This window comes from Oncorhynchus tshawytscha, linkage group LG33 (assembly GCF_018296145.1).
Source record: "Oncorhynchus tshawytscha isolate Ot180627B linkage group LG33, Otsh_v2.0, whole genome shotgun sequence".
Taxonomy (NCBI): Eukaryota; Metazoa; Chordata; class Actinopteri; order Salmoniformes; family Salmonidae; genus Oncorhynchus; species Oncorhynchus tshawytscha.
The window spans coordinates 20,032,818-20,058,156 of NC_056461.1; the positions used below are offsets into that span (position 1 = coordinate 20,032,818).

Genomic DNA, 25,339 nt, shown 5'->3' on the forward strand with positions numbered 1-25,339 from the left:
AGCTGCTTAGAGGCACTTTCATTTCTCTAAGACACATATTTATGCTAAGCTGCTGGCGCTGTCAGGGATGGGATGTTTATTTATTTGTATTTGTCTGTCCCTGCATAAAGCTGCTACCTTGGCAGTGGCACCCCCATTAAAAAGCAGGACGCTCTGCTGAAGCAGAGGGTGGAGGGTCGCGTCGGGTTGGCAGCCATGTTCCCCTGGCTAACTGATTTATTTCAAGCATAAAGGAGTGTTGACACGTGTCTTTGCACAGATAAACAACACGCGGCTATCAAACCACAGGACACTGGGAGTCACCCTCTGCCACTCAGCCCAAACAGAAACGGAGTCAATAGAGATGAGAGGAGTACAGGACATGTCTGACAGTATTATTGGCTGATTAAACCCTGTAGGTTTACTGTAAGTTAATGTTCTCTCAGCCAGCCAGCCAGGCAGCCACAGCCTTGGTATGGATCCAGAGGGGATGACACAGCCTTGGTATGGATCCTGAGGGGATGACACAGCGTTTATGAGACATATTCTCACCTCCTCCCATCCCTAAAAGGGTCCATCTCATCATCTGTCCACTGCCCCAGCAGGGTGACATCATCATCGGAAGCTGCATGGCATTTTTTGAGTGAGGGCCTGATATTTTAGAACAAGACTGAGTTAAAATTAAATGCAGCACAGACACTGTGCATTTTATGGAATGTCTATAGTATTTGAGACGTGCTTGCTAGGCAAAAGAATGTGGCAATCATACAGTAAATGATCTGACAGGATGGGATAGAGTTCAGTGAGATCATGCATATCTCCACCAAGCCCTTTGGTAGGTCAGGTCGGAGTTTCAATTTGCACCCAGTTCTTTCAGATCTACTATAGAGAATCTCCGAAATGTCTTGTCATGGGGGCTAATGATTCGGTTTGAAACGTGTCCCATTTCTGCTTGTTGTTCTGCTGAAGAACGTGAACAGCGGTCAGTAGATACCGCTGGTACTGTATGCATGCCACTGGCTGAAAAGTGTCTGCCATGCAGGCCCACAACGGTGTCTTCGAACGGGCATCTTCGCATTGCGCACTAAATTGTTGGTGACTTAATAAAGCTTTTTTTTAAATGTAATTACGTTAGTTACATTAGAACGCAAAGTTTAGGAATTTCATATATATTTTTGAATACGTTTAGTCCTATGTAAGCTAAATAAATCTTGTTTGTCCAGATTTGAGGCGTTTGAACATCTGGACATCACATTATATGCAAGTCATCTTTATATAAATCATGTTTTTTATTACTGTAGGCATGTTCGTCTCAACTCTAACTTTATGATGGGGTATTTATTCAAAGCTACAAAAACAGAGAACAATATAACTGATATACAAAAAAAATGAAATTAAATAAAAAATATATAGGCATATAGCCAACAGAGTAGGTCTATATCTAGGCCTGTTATGACTTGTGTATAGTAGTTATACAACATATTCCAGATGGGATAGTCCATAATTAATTGAGAAATCACTAGATTCTATTGACTACTCATGCAGTTCATTTCCTCGCAGCCCCTTTCCCCCACGGCGATTACGCACGAGAGTCGTTAATCGGACGGAAGATGGGAACAGCCGATCTATGGCATAGCCTGCCTTGATGTTTGCTCATTGTGTATGCAGGACTGAACAGGATATAAACTAGCCTCTATTCACTGTCTACTCTCTGGAGTGTGCAATTAATTGCGTTAACATTAAACGGTGGATTTACTGTAAGAAGCAACAACCCTCAACTTGAACATTTTGTTCTAACCTACAAATTGGCGAACAAGCGAAAGTAAATTTGACGCAGAAAAATCAGATGGAGGCAACATACAAACATTTGCGTAATGTGGATACCACAGCAGGTGGACGTAAATAACACTGAGTTATTATTTGGAATAGGAATGTACTGTTGCGTCTGTTATTAATATAGGCATATCTTTCCATCAGAGGCCTTTATTTTGTTGGGAATTGAAGAAATGTAAATGACCAGAGATGTGTGTCAATTGACAGCAGAAAGAAAGAAGCTCTTCCCTCGGTGCGGTGTTTGAGCGCTCCTCTAGATTATCAGGACTTTCCAATTTGCCAAGACACACTACTTTCCTCTCCGTGTGATGTTGCCATTTGCCACAGTGTTCATTTTCACACTTCTGACAGGTAAGACTTGCACTTTACGTTGATGGATGGTGGTTATTAAATAGTTTTCAATACATTTAAAAAAAATCAGTTTGTACATGATCTATTTCATTTGAATTGTCACCCATATGTACTTTACTGTAGGCTACTTCACTGGTACTGACAAACGTTTTGTTAAAAGTAAACAATTGATCAACAGATCAAAAATTAATGTAGTGTCCTCTTGACAGTTGGAAACACATTTGAATGAAAAGCTTATTTTATTACATTAGCCCCATACTTTGATGTAGATGCACTCATTCATTTAAAATTCCTATTTACATACACAATGAAAAAGAGGATACGTTTTTTTAAAGAGACAGGAACCATGATATCTCAATTTTTTTAGTTTGCATTTACATGGGATGATAATCCTGAAAATAACATGTATTCTATGATGCTTTGAGATACCATTAGGCCAGGGTTTCCCAAAGTCGGTTCTGCGGCCACCTCTGGGTGTACGTTTTGTTTTTTGCCCTAGCACTACACAGCGGATTCAAATAACTAAATCAAGCTTTGATGATTTTAATCAGCTGTGTAGTGCTAGGGCAAAAACTCTGCCGTAGGCCAATGTTTGCAAGAAAGTAGTCTGGCATGACTACTGTTTATTAATTTTGACTAAGTTGCTTAATTTCCCTTGCTTCACTGAGAGCCCAACTAGCACATTTGGTTCTATGGAAGTTGTGGGAATGTATGTTTTTGGTTTCACCTTGTTTGTGGGAATGAAGCCATGCGTTTTCTCACTGGTAAAACAGGACATTTTTTAAATGTTCTGAGAATAGAAGTGAAAATGTATCCTGTTCTTAGGTTGCAGGGAGGTTCTGAGAACATCTTACTCTGGTTCCTTGAAAGTTTTCCTCTGAGGTTTTATTTAATGCTCTGAGAATGGAAAATCTAGGTTATTTGGAGATTTTTAAAAATAACTTCCTTAAAACGTTCACAGAAAGGACACATGGAAATGTATTTCCTGAGGCATTAATCATGCAAACACATTCTTTTATTGTCTCTTTCATTGTGACATGGCATCAGTGAGATTCAAACCTATAATCTTCTGTTCTCCATCTATGGAATTAGTCCACTGCACCACCAGGATGGAGCTAGCATGCCATGTGTAAAAATAAAATAAAATAAAAATGTTCATTTTAGTCTATTCAAATTAGACCCCATTTCAAAGGAAACAAGCATTTCTGTTTATCATTTTTAATACATTTGCAAAACTTTCTACAAACCTGTTTCCGCTTAGGCGTTATGGGGTATTGTGTGTAGATTGATGAGGGGGAAAAACTAATTTAATACATTTTGGAATAAGGCTGTAACGTAACAAAATGTGAAAAAAGGGAAGGGGTCTGAATCATTTCCGAATGCACTGTATCCTTAAGGTCCCTCAGTCGCGCAGCGAATTTCAAACACAAATTCAACCACAAAGACCAGGGAGGGTTTCCAATACCTTGCAATGAAGGGCACCTATTGGTATACGGGTCAAAATAAAAAAGCAGGCATTGAATATCCCTTTGAGCATGGTGAAGATATTAATTAATTACACTACACGTATCAATACACAGTCACTACAATGATACTGGCGTCTTTCCTAATTCAGCTGCCAGAGCGTAAAGAAACCGCTTAGGGATTTCACCATGAGGCCAACGGTGACTTTAAAACAGTTACAGACTTTCAAGGTTGTGATAGGAGAAAACTGAGGATAGATTAACAACATTGTAGGTACTTAATTATCAGGTAGAACAGAAAACCAGTACGCTCCGGACCTCGTAGGGTAAGAGTTCATTACCCCTGCCCTATATAGTGCACTACTTATGACGACAATACTAACCTAATTGACAGAGTGAAAAGAAGGAAGCCTGTACATAAAAAAATATATTTCAAAACATGTATCCTGTTTGCAACAAGGCACTAAAGTAATGCTGCAAAAAATGTGGCAAAGCAATTAAGGTTTTGTTCTAAAGTGTTTTGTTTGGAGCAAATCCAAAACAGCACATTACTGAGTACCACCCTTCATATTTTCTAGCATAGTGGTGGCTGCATCATGTTATGGGTATGCTTGGAATCGTTAAGGATTGGCATGTTTTTCAGAATAAAAAAATAAATGGACAGGCAGAGGAAAACTTGGTTCAGTCTGCTTTCCACCAGACACTGAGATGAATTCACCTTTCAGCAGGATAATAACTTAAAACACAAGGCCAAATCTACATTGGAGTTGCTTACCAAGATGACGGTGAATATTCCGCGTTACAGTTTTTACTTAAATCTGCTTGAAAATCTATTGAAAGGCCTGAAAATGGTTGTCTGACAATGATCAACAACCAATTTGACAGAGCTTGAAGACCTTCGAAAATAATAATGGGCAAATGTTACACAATCCAGGTGTGGAAAGCTCCCATTAAGATTTACTCAGAATGACTCACAGCTGCAATCACTGCCAAAGGTGCTTCTACAAAGTACTGACTCAGTGGTGTGAATACTTATGTACAGTAAATTAGATATTTCTGTATTTCATTTTCAAAAGATTTCCTAAAAACAATTTTTCAGTTTGTCATTATGGGGTATTGTGTAGACGGGTGAGAATTTTCTTTATTTTGAATTCAGAGTGTAACACAACAAAATGTGGAATAAGTCAAGGGGTATAAACACTTTCTGAAGGCACTATAAATACAGTGGTGCAAAAAAGTATTTAGTCAGCCACCAATTGTGCAAGTTCTCCCACTTAAAAAGATGAGAGAGGCCTGTAATTTTCATCATAGGTACACTTCAACTATGACAGACAAAATGAGAAAAAAAATCCAGAAAATCACATTGTAGGATTTTTAATGAATTTATTTGCAAATTATGGTGGAAAATAAGTATTTGGTCACCTACAAACAAGCAAGATTTCTGGCTCTCACAGACCTGTAACTTCTTCTTTAAGAAGCTCCTCTGTCCTCCACTCATTACCTGTATTAATGGCACCTGTTTGAACTTGTTATCAGTATAAAAGACACCTGTCCACAACCTCAAACAGTCACACTCCAAACTCCACTATGGCCAAGACCAAAAAGCTGTCAAAGGACACCAGAAACAAAATTGTAGACCTGCACCAGGCTGGGAAGACTGAATCTGCAATAGGTAAGCAGCTTGGTTTGAAGCTGTGGGAGCAATTATTAGGAAATGTAAGACATACAAGACCACTGATAATCTCCCTCGATCTGGTGCTCCACGCAAGATCTCACCCCGTGGGGTCAAAATGATCACAAGAACAGTGAGCAAAAATCCCAACCTAGTGAAGGACCTGCAGAGAGCTGGGACCAAAGTAACAAAGCCTGCCATCAGTAACACATTACGCCGCCAGGGACTCAAATCCTGCAGTGCCAACTTTTTGGTAAAAACTCAACTCGTCGTGGAAGACAAATAATGCGGAGTTGCATCCAAAGAACACCATACCTACTGTGAAGCATGGGGGTGGAAACATCATGCTTTGGGGCTGTTTTTCTGCAAAGGGACCAGGACGACTGATCCGTGTAAAGGAAAGAATGAATGGGGCCATGTATCGTGAGATTTTGAGTTGAAAACCTCCTTCCATTAGCAAGGGCATTGAAGATGAAACGTGGCTGGGTCTTTCAGCATGACAATGATCCCAAACACACCTTCTGGGCAACGAAGGAGTGGCTTCGTAAGAAGCATTTCAAGGTCCTGGAGTGGCCTAGCCAGTCTCCAGATCTCAACCCATGGAAAATCTTTGGAGGGAGTTGAAAGTCCATGTTGCCCAGCAACAGCCCCAAAACATCACTGCTCTTGCATGGAGGAATGGGCCAAAATACCAGCAACAGTGTGTGAAAACCTTGTGAAGACTTACAGAAAACGTTTGACCTCTTGTCATTGCCAACAAAGGGTATATAACAAAGTATTGAGATAAACTTTTGTTATTGACCAAATACTTATTTTCCACCATAATTTGCAAATAAATTCATTAAAAATCCTACAATGTGATTTTCTGGATTTTTTTTCTAATTTTGTCTGTCATAGTTGAAGTGTACCTATGATGAAAATTACAGGCCTCTCTCATCTTTTTAAGTGGGAGAACTTGCACAATTGGTGGCTGACTAAATACTTTTTTGCCCCACTGTATCTCTCAATGTATTAACTGTAAACATTAACTCTGTAACCCATTACAGTTATACCACTAGGGCAGAAGCTCAGTGGTCAGCTTACCTGCTCCAAAGATGAGATCAACAACAATCTCCGCAGCACGTACAGTGACGCGATCAGAGAGCAAGATCTGGAGAACTGCAAAGCCTTGATTGTTCCACCAGTACCAACCACCAGTACCAACCACAGAGTTCAACGAGATGCCCAGTTGGAAGGAGGTATAAGAGGTTGTCAAGAGGGCAAGAGCTAGCTCAGCCCCTGGACTGAGTGGTGTGCCCTACAAGTTCTACAAACACTGCCCATAGCCACTACACCAGCTCTAGAGAATCCTGAAGGCCTTCTGGAGAAGGGGCAAAGTCACTCAACTGTGGAGATGTGCAGACAGAGTATGGATTCCTAAGGAGGAGAACTCAAAGAACATAAACCAGTTCAGAACCATCTCACTGCTGTGTTGAAGGAAATATATTCTTCAGAATTGTGTCCAGGCATCTGACAGACTACTTCCTGAAAAACTCCTACATCGACCCATCAGTCCAGAAAGGAGGGATTCCGAAGGTGTCAGGGTGCCTGGAGCACACAAGCATGGTCACGCAGCTAATCAGAGAATCCCGGGAGAACAGAGGAGCTGTACTCTGGCTGAACCTCACAAACGCTTATAGCTCCATACCCCACAAGCTGTTTGAAGTGGCTCTAGTTCGGCACCACATCCCAGGCTGGACTACTACAACAGTTTCAGTTTGAGAGTCACCTCTGAGTCCACAGCATCAGAATGGCACAGGCTTGAGAAAGGAATCATCACTGGCTGCACCATTTCAGTGATCCTGTTTGCCCTTGCCATGATCATGCTGGTGACGTCAGCAGAGGTGGAATGTAGAGACCCGCTGACCAAGTCTGCCACGCGACAACCTCCTATCAGAGCCTTCATGGACGACCGGTCTGTGACAAGAACATCTGTCCCCTGTAGTAGGTTGAATCTGAAGGGGTTGCAGAAGCATGCCACCTGGGCACGGATGATCTTTAAGCCAGCAAATCTAGATCCCTGGTGGTGGAGAGGGAAGACAGTGGACAGGTTCCGCTTTGCCATTCAAAACACACATATCTCATCCGTCACAGAGAATCCAGTGAAGCGTCTTGGTAAGATGTTTGACAGCAGCCTGAGGAATACAGCATCCATCAAGATAGCCAACCAGGAGCTGGAAGCGTGATTGTACCAACATGGTGTCACGGCCGTCGAACGAAGTAGTCTAAAGTGCAGCGTGGTGAGCGTACATTTTCCTTTTATTTAAAATGTCACCAACTGAAGACACAACCGTGAAGCTTACAGGGCTATAGTGCCACTAACAAAAGTCAACTACCCACAAATGCAACAGGGAAAGAAGTCTGCAGAGACAACGATAGACAGCTGTCCCTGATTGAGAACCATACCCGGCCAAAACATAGAAGCACAAAAACCTAGAAGACAAAAAACATAGAAAACAAAACATAGAATGCCCACCCAAATCACACCCTGACCAAGCCAAAATAGAGACATATAAAGGCTCTCTCAGGTCAGGGCGTGATTCATGGTGTCCTCCCACGGATCCTCTGGCCCCTGCTGGTCCTGATCTTACAGTCAAGAGGTTCGAGAGGGTCAGCAGCTACCTCCACAAATGGCTGGAATTACCTCAAAGCCTGAGCAACATTGCCCTGTATGATCAGAAGAAAAAAACTGTAGTTACCCATCATCAGTATACCACCCTGCATCCCACTGCTGGCTTACTTCTGAAGCTAAGCAGGGTTGGTCCTGGTCAATCCCTGGAAGGGAGACCAGATGCTGCTGGAATTGGTGATGGAGAGCCAGTAGGAGGCAGTAATTTCTCTGGTCAAAAAATAAATATCCCAATGCTCCATGCCAGTGATTTGAGACATTTCCTTGTGTAGGGTGTGGACTTTCGGATGGGATGTTAAACCGGTGTCCTGACTCTCTGTGGTCACTAAACAGCCCATGGCACTTATTATAAGAGTTGGGGTGTTAATGCTGGTGTCCTGGCTAAATTCCCAATCTTGCCCTCATACCATCCCCAGCTTACAATTGGCTCCCTCTCCCCTGTAACTATTCCCCAGGTTGTTGCTGTAAATGAGAATGTGTTCTCAGTTAAATTACCTGGTAAAATAAGGGTTTAAATAAAATCAGCAGCCTAAATGCCAGCCAAGTGACCCAAAAATCTTCTGTTCTGCTGGGGCAATGTTAATTCACCATCATGTCCTCTGTGCCTGAAGAGAGAAATCCTTGAGCACATCCTCAGCTGCTGCTCAAAAGCCTTAGGTGAGGGTTTCTACTGCTGGTGCCACAACCAGGTGCTCAAAGCCTTAGCGGATACTATCTGCAGTGGAATCAGCTACTGCAAGCGCCTCTGATCAACGAAGCAGGCAATTGTATTTGTCAGAGGTGGGTAAAAGCCAGCTACCAGAACCTCTTCTTTCAACAGCTCCAGACTAGGAAAGCAGCTCAGACGACACTGAGGCCAGACATTGTGCTGCTTTCCGAAAACTCCAAGCAGGTTATCTTACTGGAGCTCACTGTCCCTTTGGAGAACTGCATTGAGGAGGTCAATGACAGAAGGAGGGTGAAGTACGAGGACCTGGTGGAGCAGTGCCACAGGCAGGGGTGGAGAGCAAGGTGTGAGCCTGTTGAAGTGGGCTGCAGAGGGTTCGCAGGTCAATCCCTATACAGGGCCTATAGCCTACTGGGTATCACAGGGGCCAACATGAGGAAGGCTGTCAGGACCACCACAGAGGCATCACTGATCATGTGTCCAAGTGCATCGCAAGATGTATTTTTCAAAAAGAGAACATGACTTTAAATATAGAACATGAGGAAAACTGTAGGAAACGTTACACTGAAGTACTGAAATTCCCACAGAAGCACATTGTTTCTTAACTATTTGAGAATGTTCCAATGTCAAACAGTTGGAGAACATTCCTAGAACATTACCAAAAATGTAAGTAAATATAACTTTGTTTTGAACTTTCAGGAAACATTGTGTAAAAATAATGAAATACCAAGAAAATAACGTTTTTTGTCAAGTTCCTTAAATGTGCTGAGAATGTTCCAAAGCCAAGGAACTATCCTGCCCCATTACCAGAAAGTTGTGGGAAGGTTGTATGCAATATAACCATAAGACAACCATGCTCTCACCAAGCTCTAAGAAACATGAGGTTCTCAGAACATTATGTACTAGCTAGGATGCTAGTAAACTTGTCATTTTCAGTATTTATGAGGAACTAAAATGTTGAGATCTCCCTCTATCTACTAATGAAAAGCACTCAAGGAAAGATGGATCAACAGTCTCAATTACTGTACCATAGAGTGGATCAGGAATGTCAAACTAATTTTGCCCCGAGGGCTGCACTGTATGATTGTAGGTACATTATTATTTCTACACAGTTTCCATTTGATTGGACCCCCACTGGCCTGCTGGCCATATGTTTGATACCCCTGGAATAGATGAATGATGTGCATTGCACCCTCAACCACACGTTGGATGCAGTATGCTTGAACCCCCTTGTTTGAACAGTACCACTATTCCAACCACAGGTCCAAGTTGAATCATTATGGTGTGGTGCGATGCGATAACACGTGTTGGTGGTGTAGGTTTTTGTAGACATGATTTGTTCACTAGGCATGTGTGTTTTCAGGTCTGTTTGGCCAGAGGATAAGGTGCCAGAGTGAAAATCAAGCCAAACTGTTTGTCTTCTGTTGATAAAGATTTCAGATGTGTGTGTGTGCGTGTGTGTTGTGTCATCTCATCCTACTAGGGTAGGCCTTGCTGTACCACTGTGCTCTTCACGTTTGTATTAAAATGATAGAGCTCAGTCTTTTGATGTCCTCCCTGCTTGGACATGAATATGCATGCATTTATTATCTTCCATTGCTGTGCACTCATTAAGATATCCAAGCTGTGCCTTAACACAGGTCTAGCCTGTAGAAAGATTAAAACATCAGGAAGTATTCATAGTTGCTTACAGTGCACAATTTCACCTCATGACCCTCTATAACCCCAGTTTATAGTTGGAAATTAAAATGTGATTTTGATTGACCCTCTTTCGTAAGAGAAAGGTCACATAGGTTGAGCCATGAAGGGCAGCACAACCCTTCCATTTCCCAACAACAATTGGCCAGAGACTGCTTACTCTCCTCTAATAAAATGCTAATGATTTTGCAATGTGTTCATTAATATTTTGCATGTGTGATCGGTGATTGGCTGCTTTTTTTCATGGTGAAATCTCTGAACAGGTTCCTTCCACTCCAGCAACTGGGTTAGGAATGACTCTTATATCTTCAAATCAAATCAAATCAAATTTTATTTGTCACATACACATGGTTAGCAGATGTTAATGCGAGTGTAGCGAAATGCTTGTGCTTCTAGTTCCGACAATGCAGTAATAACGAACAAGTAATCTAACTAACAATTCCAAAAAAAAAACACAAAAAAAAACTACTGTCTTATACACAGTGTAAGGGGATAAAGAATATGTACATAAGGATATATGAATGAGTGATGGTACAGAGCAGCATAGGCAAGATACAGTAGATGATATCGAGTACAGTATATACATATGAGATGAGTATGTAAACCAAGTGGCATAGTTAAAGTGGCTAGTGATACATGTATTACATAAGGATGCAGTCGATGATATAGAGTACAGTATCTACGTATGCATATGAAATGAATAATGTAGGGTAAGTAACATTATATAAGGTAGCATTGTTTAAAGTGGCTAGTGATATATTTACATCATTTCCCATCAATTCCCATGATTAAAGTGGCTGGGGTAGAGTCAGTGTCATTGACAGTGTGTTGGCAGTAGCCACTCAATGTTAGTGGTGGCTGTTTAACAGTCTGATGGCCTTGAGATAGAAGCTGTTTTTCAGTCTCTCGGTCCCAGCTTTGATGCACCTGTACTGACCTCGCCTTCTGGATGACAGCGGGGTGAACAGGCAGTGGCTCGGGTGGTTGATGTCCTTGATGATCTTTATGGCCTTCCTGTAGCATCGGGTGGTGTAGGTGTCCTGGAGGGCAGGTAGTTTGCCCCCGGTGATGCGTTGTGCAGACCTCACTACCCTCTGGAGAGCCTTACGGTTGAGGGCGGTGCAGTTGCCATACCAGGCGGTGATACAGCCCGCCAGGATGCTCTCGATTGTGCATCTGTAGAAGTTTGTGAGTGCTTTTGGTGACAAGCTGAATTTCTTCAGCCTCCTGAGGTTGAAGAGGCGCTGCTGCGCCTTCCTCACGATGCTGTCTGTGTGAGTGGACCAATTCAGTTTGTCTGTGATGTGTATGCCGAGGAACTTAAAACTTGCTACCCTCTCCACTACTGTTCCATCGATGTGGATGGGGGGGTGTTCCCTCTGCTGTTTCCTGAAGTCCACAATCATCTCCTTAGTTTTGTTGACGTTGAGTGTGAGGTTATTTTCCTGACACCACACTCCGAGGGCCCTCACCTCCTCCCTGTAGGCCGTCTCGTCGTTATTGGTAATCAAGCCTACCACTGTTGTGTCGTCCACAAACTTGATGAATGAGTTGGAGGCGTGCATGGCCACGCAGTCGTGGGTGAACAGGGAGTACAGGAGAGGGCTCAGAACGCACCCTTGTGGGGCCCCAGTGTTGAGGATCAGCGGGGAGGAGATGTTGTTGCCTACCCTCACCACCTGGGGCGGCCCGTCAGGAAGTCCAGTACCCAGTTGCACAGGGCGGGGTCGAGACCCAGGGTCTCGAGCTTGATGACGAGCTTGGAGGGTACTATGGTGTTGAATGCCGAGCTGTAGTCGATGAACAGCATTCTCACATAGGTATTCCTCTTGTCCAGATGGGTTAGGGCAGTGTGCAGTGTGGTTGAGATTGCATCGTCTGTGGACCTATTTGGGCGGTAAGCAAATTGGAGTGGGTCAAGGGTGTCAGGTAGGGTGGAGGTGATGTGGTCCTTGACTAGTCTCTGAAAGCACTTCATGATGACGGATGTCGTTTAGCTCAGTTACCTTAGCTTTCTTGGGAACAGGAACAATGGTGGCCCTCTTGAAGCATGTGGGAACAGCAGACTGGTATAGGGATTGATTGAATATGTCCGTAAACACACCGGCCAGCTGGTCTGCGCATGCTCTGAGGGCGCGGCTGGGGATGCCGTCTGGGCCTGCAGCCTTGCGAGGGTTAACACGTCTAAATGTCTTACTCACTTCGGCTGCAGTGAAGGAGAGACCGCATGTTTTCGTTGCAGGCCGTGTCAGTGGCACTGTATTGTCCTCAAAGCGGGCAAAAAGTTATTTAGTCTGCCTGGGAGCAAGACATCCTGGTCCGTGACTGGGCTGGGTTTCTTCCTGTAGTCCGTGATTGACTGTAGACCCTGCCACATGCCTCTTGTGTCTGAGCCGTTGAATTGAGATTCTACTTTGTCTCTGTACTGGCGCTTAGCTTGTTTGATAGCCTTGCGGAGGGAATAGCTGCACTGTTTGTATTCAGTCATGTCACCAGACACCTTGCCCTGATTAAAAGCAGTGGTTCGCGCCTTCAGTTCCACACAAATGCTGCCATCAATCCACGGTTTCTGGTTAGGGAATGTTTTAATCGTTGCTATGGGAACGACATCTTCAACGCACGTTCTAATGAACTCGCACACCGAATCAGCGTATTCGTCAATGTTGTTGTCTGACGCAATACGAAACATCTCCCAGTCCACGTGATGGAAGCAGTCTTGGAGTGTGGAGTCAGCTTGGTCGGACCAGTGTTGGACAGACCTCAGCGTGGGAGCTTCTTGTTTTAGTTTCTGTCTGTAGGCAGGGATCAACAAAATGGAGTCGTGGTCAGCTTTTCCGAAAGGGGGGCGGGGCAGGGCCTTATATGCGTTGCGGAAGTTAGAGTAACAATGATCCAGGGTCTTTCCACCCCTGGTTGCGCAATCGATATGCTGATAAAATTTAGGGAGTCTTGTTTTCAGATTAGCCTTGTTAAAATCCCCAGCTACAATGAATGCAGCCTCCGGATAAATCGTTTCCAGTTTGCAGAGAGTTAAATAAAGTTTGTTCAGAGCCATCGATGTGTCTGCTTGGGGGGGGATATATACGGCTGTGATTATAATCGAAGAGAATTCTCTTGGTAGATAATGCGGTCTACATTTGATTGTGAGGAATTCTAAATCAGGTGAACAGAAGGATTTGAGTTCCTGTATGTTTCTTTCATCACACCATGTCACGTTGGCCATAAGGCATACGCCCCCGCCCCTCTTCTTACCAGAAAGATGTTCGTTTCTGTCGGCGCGATGCGTGGAGAAACCCGCTGGCTGCACCGCTTCGGATTGCGTCTCTCCAGTTAGCCATGTTTCCGTGAAGCAGAGAACGTTACAGTCTCTGATGTCCCTCTGGAATGCTACCCTTGCTCGGATTTCATCAACCTTGTTGTCAAGAGACTGGACATTGGCAAGAAGAATGCTAGGGAGTGGTGCACGGTGTGCCCGTCTCCGGAGTCTGACCAGAAGACCGCTTCGTTTCCCTCTTTTTCTGAGTCGTTTTTTGGGGTCGCTGCATGTAATCCACTCCGTTACACTGGTTGTAAGGCAGAACACAGGATCCACATCGCGAAAAACATATTCTTGGTCGTACTGATGGTGAGTTGACGCTGATCTTATATTCAGTAGTTCTTCTCGGCTGTATGTAATGAAACCTAAGATGACCTGGGGTACTAGTGTAAGAAATGACACGTAAAAAAACAAAAAACTGCATAGTTTCCTAGGAACGCGAAGCGAGGCGGCCATCTCTGTCGGCGCCGGAGTGTAGTGACTGGGTGTGTTGATACACCATCCAAAGTGTAATTAATAACTTCACCATGCTCACAGGGATATTCAACGTCAGCTTATTTTTTTTACCCATCTATCAAAAGGTGCCCTTCTTTGCTAGGCATTTCTTTTGGCCTTTTCTACTATAAAGCCCATAGACACATATTGAATAACATTCATCAATGTCAAAAAAATGAATCATAAGAAACAAGATTTTGAAGTGTCTGTCCTAAATGTAGGCGATATAAAAAAAACTCTGGAAATATTTAGTATATTTTTTTGCACTTATTTAACCTCTTTTTTTGGCGTAGGCACGAAACTATCATCATACTTCAATTCATTTTTTAAAACCGTTACTTTTAGACGAGTCCTGTGACACTTGTGTGGGTTGTAGAGCAAATCGGTGAACACCATCATGTGAAAGTCTCCCCTTTCCACAGAGTGATCATAATGTTTTTTTTAGGTGAAACCGTTCAGACGCTACAGATGATTACATGAGAAGCTGACGTATGGAATTGTTTTAAGATGGTCATACTATGGATCATTAAGCTATTTGATTTAGAATTTTAGGACCCCTTTAGGTATAAACATTGTACATTGTAGAATAATAGTGAAGACATCAAAACATCAAAATAGCACATATGGAATCATGTAGTAACCAAAAAGTGTTAAATAAATAAAAATATATTTTATATTTGAGATTCTTTAAAGTAGCCACCTTTTGCCTTGACGACAGCTTTACACACTCTTGTCATTCTCTCAACCAGCTTCATGAGGAATGCTTTTCCAACAGTCTTGAAGGAGTTCCCACATATGCGGAGGACATGTTGGCTGCTTTTCTTCACTCTATGGTCCAACTCATCCCAAACCATCTCAATTGGGTTGAGGTCGGGTGGTTATGGAGGCCACGTCATCTGATGCAGCACTCCATCACTCTGCTTGGTCAAATAGACCTTACACAGTCTGGAAGTGTGTTTTGGGTCATTGTCCTGTTGGGAAAAAAAATGATAGTCCCACTTAGCATAAACCAGATGTGATGGCGTATCGCTGCAGAATGCTGTGGTAGCCATGCTGGTTAAGAGTGTCTTGAATTCTAAATAAATCACAGACCGTGTCACCAGAAAAGCACCCCCACATCATCACACCTCCTCCATGCTTCACGTGGGAACCACACATGCAGAGATCAGTCGTTCACCTACTCTGCATCTCACAAAGACACGGCAGTTGGAACCAAAAATCTCAAAAATGTCTATTGCCCAAGCGAGTCTCTTCTTACTATTGGTGTCCTTTAGCAGTGGTTCCTTTGTAGCAATTTGACCATGAAGGCCTGATTCACGTAGTCGCATCTGAACAGTTGACCTTGAGATGTGTCTGTTACTTTTATTTGGGCTGCAATCTGAGGTGCAGTTAACTCTAATGAACTTATCCTCTGCAGCGGTAACTCTGGGTCTTCCTTTCCTGTGAAGGTACTCATGAGAGCCAGTTTCATCATAGCGCTTGATGGTTTTTGCGACTGCACTTTTTCCGGATTGACTGACCTTCATGTCTTAAAGTAATGATGAACTGTCGTTTCTCTTTGCTTATTTGAGCTGTTTTTGCCATAATATGGACTTAGCCCTATTTGGTAAAATACCATCTTCTATATACCTCCCCTATCTTGTCACAACACAACTGATTGGCTCAAACGCATTAAGAAGGAAAGAAATTCCACAAATTACCTTTTAACAAGGCACACCTGTTAATTGAAATGCATTCCAGGTGACTAACTCATGAAGCTGTTTGAGAGAATGCCAAGAGTGTGCAAAGCTGTAATCAAAGCGAAGGGTGGCTACTCATAAGAATCTAAAATATTTTTTGATTTGTTGAAGTGCAACACTGGCGGATGTGGTGAATTGAGATGCATCCAATGCAAAAACAACTGATATTGGTGGGATTTATTCTATTATGTAACCGGTGCGTCAATCGACTCTGGGGGTTAAACATTATTATGCAACTTATTAGGAAAGGAAAGGGGAATACCTAGTCAGTTGTACAACTAAATGCCTTCAACTGAAATGTGTCTTCCGCATTTAAACCAACCCATTTGAATCAGAGGGGTGACTTGTTGAGCACATTTTTACTCCTGAACTTATTTAGGCTTGCCATACCAAAGGGGTTGAATATTTATTCACTCAAGACTTTTCAGCTTTTCATTTTTAATTAATTTGTAAAAATGTCTACAGACATAATTTCAGCCTCCCGAGTGTCGTAGCGGTCTAAGGCACTGCATCGCTGTGCTTGAAGTGTCACTACAGCACCGGGTTTGATCCCAGTCTGTATCACAACTGGCTATGACCGAGAGTCCATAGGTCGGCGCACAATTGTACCATCATAATCAGGTTAGGGGATGGTTTGGCTGGGGGGGCTTTACTTGGCTCATCGTGCTCGAGTGACTACTTGTGGCGGGCCTGCAGGCTGACTTCGATCATCAGTTGAACAGTGTTTCCACTGACACATTGGTGCAGCTGGCTTCCGGGTTAAGTGGGCAGATGTTAAGAAGCTGGGTTAAGCGGGCAGGATGCATGACTTGACCTTCACCTCTCCCAATGAGACAAGATTGTAATTGGATCTCAATTGGATATCATGAAATTGGTGAGAAAAATGGGTAAAAAAAAAATTCAAACACAATTCCACTTTGACATTATGGGGTATTGTGTGTAGGCCAGTCACACAAAATATCCATTTAATCATTTTTTATTCAGGCTGTAACACAACAAAATGTGGAAAATGTAATGGGGTATGAATATTTTCTGAAGGCACTGACTGTACAAAACATTAGGAAAACCTACTCATTCCATGACTTACTGACCAGCTGAATCCAGGTGAAGGCTATGATCCCTTATTGATGTCGCATGTTAAGTGCATTTCAATCAGTGTAGATGAAGGGGAGGAGACAGGTTAAAGAAGGATTTTTAAGCCTTGAGATAATTGACACGGATTGCATATGTGTGCCATTCAGTGGGTGAATGGGCAAGACAAAATATTTAAGTGCCTTTGAATGGGGAAAGGTAGTAGGTGCCAGGCGCACTGGTTTGAGTGTGTCAAGAACTGCAACGCTGCTGGGGGTTTCATGATCAATGGTTTCCCATGTGTACCAAGAATAGTCCATCACCAAAAGGACATCCAGCCAACTTGACACAACTGTATTGGAGTCAACATGGGCAAGCATCACTGTGGAACGCTTTCGACACCTTGTAGTCCATGCCCCGAAAAATGTAGGCTGTTCACTCAGTGTGTATGACAACAGGATTCAACACATACGGACCTTGAAGTTGTGGTAGAAAAAGACTGCCTAGATAAAGTTGACTCATACTTTACCTTGTTACTGTATCATTCCAAGTGCTCTCAGCTGTAAAGCTACTCAGCTGTTCTAGGTGCTCAGCTGTTCATGTTTAAATTGAAAGGGATTGTGCTGGATTTCAGGATGGGCTGTATAGTGGGGCAGGAGGACAGTGGGCTAGCTAGGGCATTCCTTGTGATGATGTTTGATGGACAGTATATTGGATTTCAGCAACCGTACCCTGAAAAGTGGGGTCATCTCTTCTAGACTTCCACTGAATCCACTGAATAACCATGGTCACTGTGCATGAGAGTGGTGTCAGCTTTTATTTTATCCACCACCATTATTCAACATTTAAACACATTTTTGGGGAGAAACCATAGTAATGCTGCTACTTTGAATAGACACACATTTGCTCTGTGATTTTTTTTTGGCACTATGCTAACAGCTATATTTGAAATCTCATTCTCTAGGTGTCCACTGCCAGGAGATGTCAGAAGACACCAAGAACCAAGCTCCCTTCCCTGTCTACCCCTCAGTAGGCTACCAGATCCTTAATGCAGACCACCTACTGCTGAGAGAGAATAGCCAAGAGCTGCTGGGGAACTCCGGCCTGCAGGCCCAGAGGCAGGCCTTTCTCATCACCAACCCCGGGGCGGGCCTCCTGCGGCCAGCCGTCAACGCCACGTATGGCCCCCTGTCTGTGGAGAGGCTTATCGGCCGAGAGCTGCTCCTCAGCGGCCGTAGGATCCTTCCTGTCGTCCTGGCCCGCCAGGTCCGCTCCTCCACGCCCATTGTCAGAATCCTCTTCCACATGCCCGATTTGGCCAGTGGAGGTGATGCTGGGATGAAGGCAGGGGAAAAAGAGGACAGGGGTAGTAGTGGGAGGAAGGGAGCGGCGGAGGAGGGGGCGCATTGTGTGACGGCGTATGCCTTCTGGGAGACACGGGAGGTGCGGGGGGCATGCCTGCTGTCCCCAGGGGGATTCTGTGTGGCCCAGTTGAAACCTGAGCCAGCCTGGTTCAGCCCCAGGGAAAGACTGGGAGAGGTGCAGGGGAATCCCGTAGAGATCTACTTCCAAAGCCGACGGGACCGGACGGGCCAGTGTGTGCCCCAGGACAGCCTGCAGCGTGTGGGGGTGGGGAGGGGCGGCCCAGTGGGGTCTGGTATACCATTGAGGAGGGTAGGGAGTGTCAACCTCCTAAAGGCCTCACCTGGGAACCCTACATTTCTGCGTCTGAGACTAGGGGGAGCCTTGGTAGTCCAGACCTCCTCCAAACCACTGAGAACCACTGACTTGGCCACTTTCTATGTGTTCCTGTCCAATGTGTCTGCTGTGGAGAGCTTCACTCTTAGGTAAGAACACTGCTTGGATATAATGTTTGTCTGTGCGTCTCTCTCATTGCATAGCTAGAATATCCAGATCACAATCAGATAGTCTGATAAATTAGCTATGAATGTTGTACGTACTACGTACATAATGTTGTTGATATGACTTCACTGTCTATATATTGTATTGTACTGCTTTGTGTGCAGAACATATTCTGTATATACTGATGCACTCTCAAACACTGATGACTATTGAGGATCAATTCTACATCCTATTTGTTTAATGTGGGTTTACTAATACTACTAATATACATTTAATGTGTTACTGCGTCCCCTCTGTTACTATGATGCATGCTACCATGATGTGCTGACCCTTGGCTCAGAACATAAATCCATATGTAACATTAAATGTTTAAATATTATTTTTTTATTGGATTATGAAAACATATAAAGAACACAACAAATGTTAACCTTTCATGTTAAGTGGATTTTATGAGTACAAAAATACACTATATATACACACAAGTATATGGACACACCTTCAAATTAGTGGATTGGGCTATTTCAGCCACACCCGTTGCTGACAGGTGTATAAAATCGAGCACACAGCCATGAAGAGCTCAGTGACTTTCAATGTGGCACCGTCATAGGGTGCCACCTTTCCAACAAGTCAGTTTGTCAAAGTTCTGCCCTGCTAGAGCTTCCCCAGTCAACTGTAAGTACTGTTATTTTGAAGTGGAAATGTCTAGGAGCAACAACAACTCAGCCGCAAAGAGGCCACACAAGCTCACAGATCGGGACCACCGAGTACTAAAGCGCGTAGCGCGTAAAAATCATCTGTCCTCGGTTGCAACACTCACTACCAAGTTACTTCCAGAGGCAAGTAACTGTTCGTCAGAGCTTCATGAAATGGGTTTCCATGGCTGAGCAGCCGCACACAAGCCTAAGATTACCATGCGCAATGCCAAGCGGTGGCTGGAGTGGTGTAAAGCTCCTCGCCGTTGGTCTCTGGGGCAGTGGAAACGTGTTCTCGGTAGAGATTAATCACGCTACACCATCTGGCAGTCCGACGGACGAATCTGGGTTTGGCGGATGCCGGGGGAATGCTACCTACCCCAATGCATAGTGCCAACTGTAAAGTTTGGTGGAGGAGGAATAATGGTATGGGGCTGTCTTTCATGGCTTGGGCTACAGTAGGCTTCTTAGTTTCACTGAAGGGAAATCTTAACTCTACAGCATACATTGACATTGACATTGACATAGATGATTCTGTGGCAACAGTTTGAGGACAACCCTTTCCTGTTTCTGCATGACAATGCTCCCTTGCACAAAGCGATATTCAATCAGAAATGGTTTGTAATGATCGGTGTGGAAGAACTTGACTGGCCTGCACAGAGCCCTGATGTCAACCCCATCGAACACCTTTGGAATGAATTGAAATGCAAACTGCGAGCCAGGCGTAATCGCCTAACATCAGTGCCCAACCTCACTAATGCTCTTGTGGCTGAATGGAAGCAAGTCCCTGCAGCAATGTTCCAACATCTAGTGGAAAGTATTCCCAGAATAGTGGAGGTTGTTATAGAAGCTTAGGGGGACCAACTCCATATTAATGACCATGATTTTGGAATGAGAGGTTTGACTATCAGGTGTCCACATACTTTTGGTCTTGTAGTGTATGTTGGAGGAAGTTAGCAAAATAAAATAAATAATTGGTGTCATTTTAGGCCTTGTGCGAAAAGTTTATCACCATGATGTATGGGAGAGGCACTTCATGAAGGATAAGTTCCATGCATTTAAATGGTAACTTAAGGCCACTTGATTGGCGCCAGGGCGTGTCTCCAAGGCCATGCTGTGGGATGGTTGAATGCTGTTGTGGCTGGGAGTCGTCTTGCAGTTCCGCTCCCTACACAGATTACAGACTTGTCGTATGCTAGTCCCCGTCTACTTCACTCCAGACTGAAAGAAGATCACAAGTCGCTCTTCCATAGATGGGGAAAATAATTGGGAAATTATTCGGCAGCCTTCATATCTTAACATCCCATTAATGTTTGAACGGGGATTTCTGAATATTTTAGTTCATAAATAATGCATCAATTTAATGGAGCAAGAAAACAAATAACTAACAGCTGCCTGACTCCTTTGGGCCGAAATGAACTTATTACGCAGGCAGCTCTATCGCGCCAAAACACACAATTCAATCTGTTTTGCAACAGCTCTACTCACTGCCTCGGATGCACATCACAGAGCAGAATAATATTGCTTTTATTGGAATGTTTTAGATGAGTATATTGAAAAACAGCAGAACATGCTCTATCTTCTGATACAGTAATATCCCAAAGCGTACCCTGACCTTGTGTTAATCCACAGTTCATATCCTATTATATGACTAAAAGGCACAGGGAGGGATATTCAGTACAGATAACAAAAGATGAAACCTCCACTAGATTAGTTATTGTCGAAATGGGACCTGTGACTGGCTGCCAAAAATGTTACAAGTTTAATCATCTCTGAACCTGAAACTGACCTGGATTTGTTGCATTGCGTCGGTGGGGATCGAGGAGAGTTGCGTGAGAGATGCCTACCCTCTCTGGTCACAATATTTATTTGAGAGATCAATCTGTTTGCCACCTGAACTTCCCAAATCCATTGACCCACTGCAGATGCTGTTGGCCTCTGTGCTTGAGTCCCATTGCTCTTCATAGCCCCATACTGGGATTTAGAGAGGGGAGACGAGTGAAGGGACTGAGCCGAGTGTTTTAAGGCCATGTGGAACCAGGTCTGAATTGGCTTGGCTCAGAGATGAGTGATTCTTCCTTGGGGAAATCCCTGCTCCACTTCACTCCTCCAGGCCCAAGATTGAGTCCAAACCCCAAGGGTTATGGCAGATAATCCCTGTTCTGATTGAAAACGATTCGAGAGGTCAACCCTTTGGGTGGAGATGATCTGACCACCGTTCCATTACTGCCTCCTGGACTTGTGTTTGTGTGCGGTCGTAAATGTGTGAGGTGTGTGTGCAATTGTGTTTGTTGGTAGTTCCAGTCCCACAGTCATTGGAACAAGGCTCTCAATTACAGTAAGCGTATTTGCTGCTCTACCTCATAGCCAGTACTCAGAGACCATCAGGAAAAAGTAGCAACTGTCATATTTGAGTAAAAGTAAATATACCTTAATAGAAATTGACTCAAGTAAAGGTCACCCAGTAAAATTCTAAAAGTAAAATTCTACTTTAGTAAAAGTCTAAAAGTATTTGGTTTAAAATATACTTACGTATCAAAAGTAAAAGTATAAATAATTTCAAATTCCTTATATTAAGCAAAACAGATGGCACAATGTTCTTGTTTTTTAAATTACGGAAAGCCACGGGCACACTCCAACATTCAGATTGGAAATTTTCCAAACTAAGCATGTGTGTTTAGTAAGTCCTTCAGATCAGAGGCAGTAGGGATGACCAGGGATGTTTGGTTGAATTTGACTATTTTCATGTCCTGCTAAGCATTTCAAATGTAACACGTACTTTTGGGTGTCAAGGAAAATGTATGGAGTAAAAAATACAATATTTGATATAAATAGTAAAGTACAGATACCTCAAACTACTTAGGTAAAAATACTTTTAAGTACTACTTAAGTACTTTACACCACTGGAGACCATCCATTCCCAGTCTGTCCAAAGTGGCTATCCCTTTTGCTCTTTCCCTCTATGAAAAAGCCCACAGTACAATATCAGCATATACCGAGATCATACGCTACAATGTATATTAAACTTGAACTTATTTGATATTCTCTACAAAGCCTTATAGAGTTACTCGTGGAATTAATTTCAATATTTTTGGTGACCGAATTGGATTCTTCTCATATCAGTTTCTTTATAAACACTGTGTATTTCATTTGAAAGAAGAAGAAAAAAATTATACCAAGCTTACATTTACCAAGCTCACTCCTCTAGCCTAAACCCTTAAGACTGTTAGAATCATCAAAATCAAAAAATCTGAAATTAAAATGTCAGAAGCTAATATAAGGGTAGAGAGTCTTAGCGAGTGTTTACATTAGATATGAAGTGAACTCGGAATACCAAATCCAGACACCTACTGTAATCTATGAAAATGAGCCCACTCTGTTTGTCCTCCTGCTGCATGGTTGGCTGGGAAAATTAGCTCGCTGGAAATGACGGTTGCATGGCAGTTCATTTTACACAAGTAATTTACTTTGCCCTGTAGAATTGTGGGTAACCTAAGGACATTTCAGGCAGCCTTATTTTTTTATCTGCAACATTTTTTGATTGCTTAGTCCAAAGGAATTAATACTTTGTCAAATTCAAGCCATGGGATGCTAACATTGTGTATTTTGAAAAGTGCTATTTTAGTGATGAGTTTGTGCTGTGCTTTAAGGGAGGTACAGGAAGTCTCCGGCAGCAGTCTATTTAGCTGATAGCGTGTTGGCTGTTCCACACTAAATAGATTGTAAACGTGGGATATGTGAAGGTAGTAGATGAAGAGTGGAGCTGTAAAACATCACAAATGAGATGATGATGAGTTGACTTTGAGGAAGTCACACAGACAGCTCTATCAAGTCTCCCTTAATTCCCCCCCCTTTTCTACGTGATCTCAGGCAAAGGATTTATTTAATCAACCTCCTCATTGACTCTTGTTTCCTTTACCATCCTGATCTCATACTTAGACTGTTTACTGATCCAGCCAGGCTTAAAATAGACTGTTGTCATCTGGCTTTGCCCCTGTTGGTCTGAATTCCTCCTGGTTCCTTGTACTGGCCAACTAGATTGAGCTATATGTGTAAAACAAAATGTCCTAATTTATCTTAATGGAAAAATCCACTCAAACTATCTTTTAGTATTTTTTTCATTAGTCCACTGTAAATATATTCCACAAAATGTTTGCATGTCAGCAGTCAAGTTCAGCAGATGTAGGACTTTCAAGCAGGCTGTGTTTTTGCCGTTTTTGACTGAATTTCTCTTTTAACAGGAGTAATGATATGTTTGGTTGGTATATTGTTTGGCTGTGATGCTGGTCTTGCCTCAACAAACCTAGCTGAGAGTTGATTGGTCTGGCTCCTGACCCATGCCTCGGCCCTGCCTGGGTTAGTATTGATCAGAATATCAGCTGTCACAGAGCACCAGTCTTTGTATGTTTGACTGACTGGCGGATCTGGAAGAGTCTGGCTGACTGGCGGATTCATTATCTGAATATGTTCCCCTCTAATACAATTGCTGTAATAGACCTAATGGAGAAGTATTTCTGTCTTTGATCCCGTTTGTGCTGTTTCAAACAGTCAGCTCAGTTTAAAGAACAATGAAATGTTAGTACTTTATAAGACAACACCCTGCTAAGCAATTAGTATTCCAATCGCAAATTCAAATACTTGCCTATGAAAGCAAATCATTTTCTGTCTGACACACACACACACCACTGATGGGCGCTATCTGATATTATGATCCACAGCTGCATCACATGCCAGTCACATTAATGCCACATAAAGGGCATCAGTGATTCCTATCACATGTGTGTTTAAAGGTGACAGGCAAAAGTCTCCACAAAACTATAACATTTAATAATAATGCTCATGTAGGCTTCATTAAATTAGCCTCCACACACCAAAAAATATGACTACATTTTAGCTGTCATTTCTACTTTTTGGTGAATGTCATTTTCTGTCCATAGAATTCAAGGATGACGTAATTTGAGGGCAAAAGGAAAATAACAATTGCTCACTGCAAGGAACTCTAGCTACAGGCTGTCACGCCCTGGTCTAAGTATTTTGTGTTTTTCTTCATGTATTGGGTCAGGCCAGGGTGTGGCATGGGGTTTTTGTATTGTGGTGTGTTTTGTCTTGGGGTTTTGGTGTGTATGTATTGGGATTGTAGGTAGTGGGGTTATCTAGCAAAGTCTATGGCTGTCTGGAGTGGTTCTCAATCAGAGGCAGGTGTTTATTGTTGTCTCTGATTGGGAACCATATTTAGGCAGCCATATTCTTTGAGTTTGTCGTGGGTGATTGTCCCATGTGTCGTTGTTCCTGTTGCAGTGTTAGTTTATACAAGTATAGGCTGTTTCGGTTTTCGTTAAGTTCTTTATTTTGTAGTGTTTGTTATTGATTCGTGTTTTACATTCATTAAACATGGATTGCAATCTACACGCTGCATTTTGGTCCGACTCGCCTTCACACCTAGAAAACCGTTACAGAATCACCCACCACCAACGGACCAAGCAGCGTGTCAACAGGCAGGAGCCGCAGGAGAAGCAACAAAGGCAGCAACAGCGGCGCAATGAGGATTGGACATGGGACGATATATTGGATGGCAAGGGTTGCTACACATGGGAGGAGATCCTGGCGGGAAGGGATCGCCTTCCATGGGAACAGGTGGAGGCACTTAGGAGAGCAGAGGCAGCCGGAGAGAGGAGCCGGCGATACGAGGGAACACGGTTGGCAAGGAAGCCCGGGAGTCAGCCCCAAAAATTTATTGGGGGGGGGGGCTCACAGTGAGTATGGCTACGCCAGGTAGGAGACCTGCGCAAACTCTGTGTGCTTACCGGGGGGCTAGAGAGACCGGGCAGGCAC

The 25,339-nt window shown here is 43.3% G+C and overlaps 1 protein-coding gene across 1 annotated transcript in view; it reads left to right on the top strand.

Moving 5' to 3' along the window:
• The first annotated feature begins 1,578 nt into the window (after window positions 1-1,578).
• Window positions 1,579-25,339, top strand: part of LOC112230942 (transmembrane protein 132D) — a 52,510-nt gene continuing 28,749 nt past the window's right edge. Inside the window, exons 1-2 of the mRNA XM_024397365.1 lie at window positions 1,579-2,163; window positions 17,917-18,799. Coding sequence (XP_024253133.1) covers window positions 2,121-2,163; window positions 17,917-18,799 — 926 coding nt within the window. The 5' untranslated portion in view covers window positions 1,579-2,120. The remainder of the gene's footprint in view (window positions 2,164-17,916; window positions 18,800-25,339) is intronic.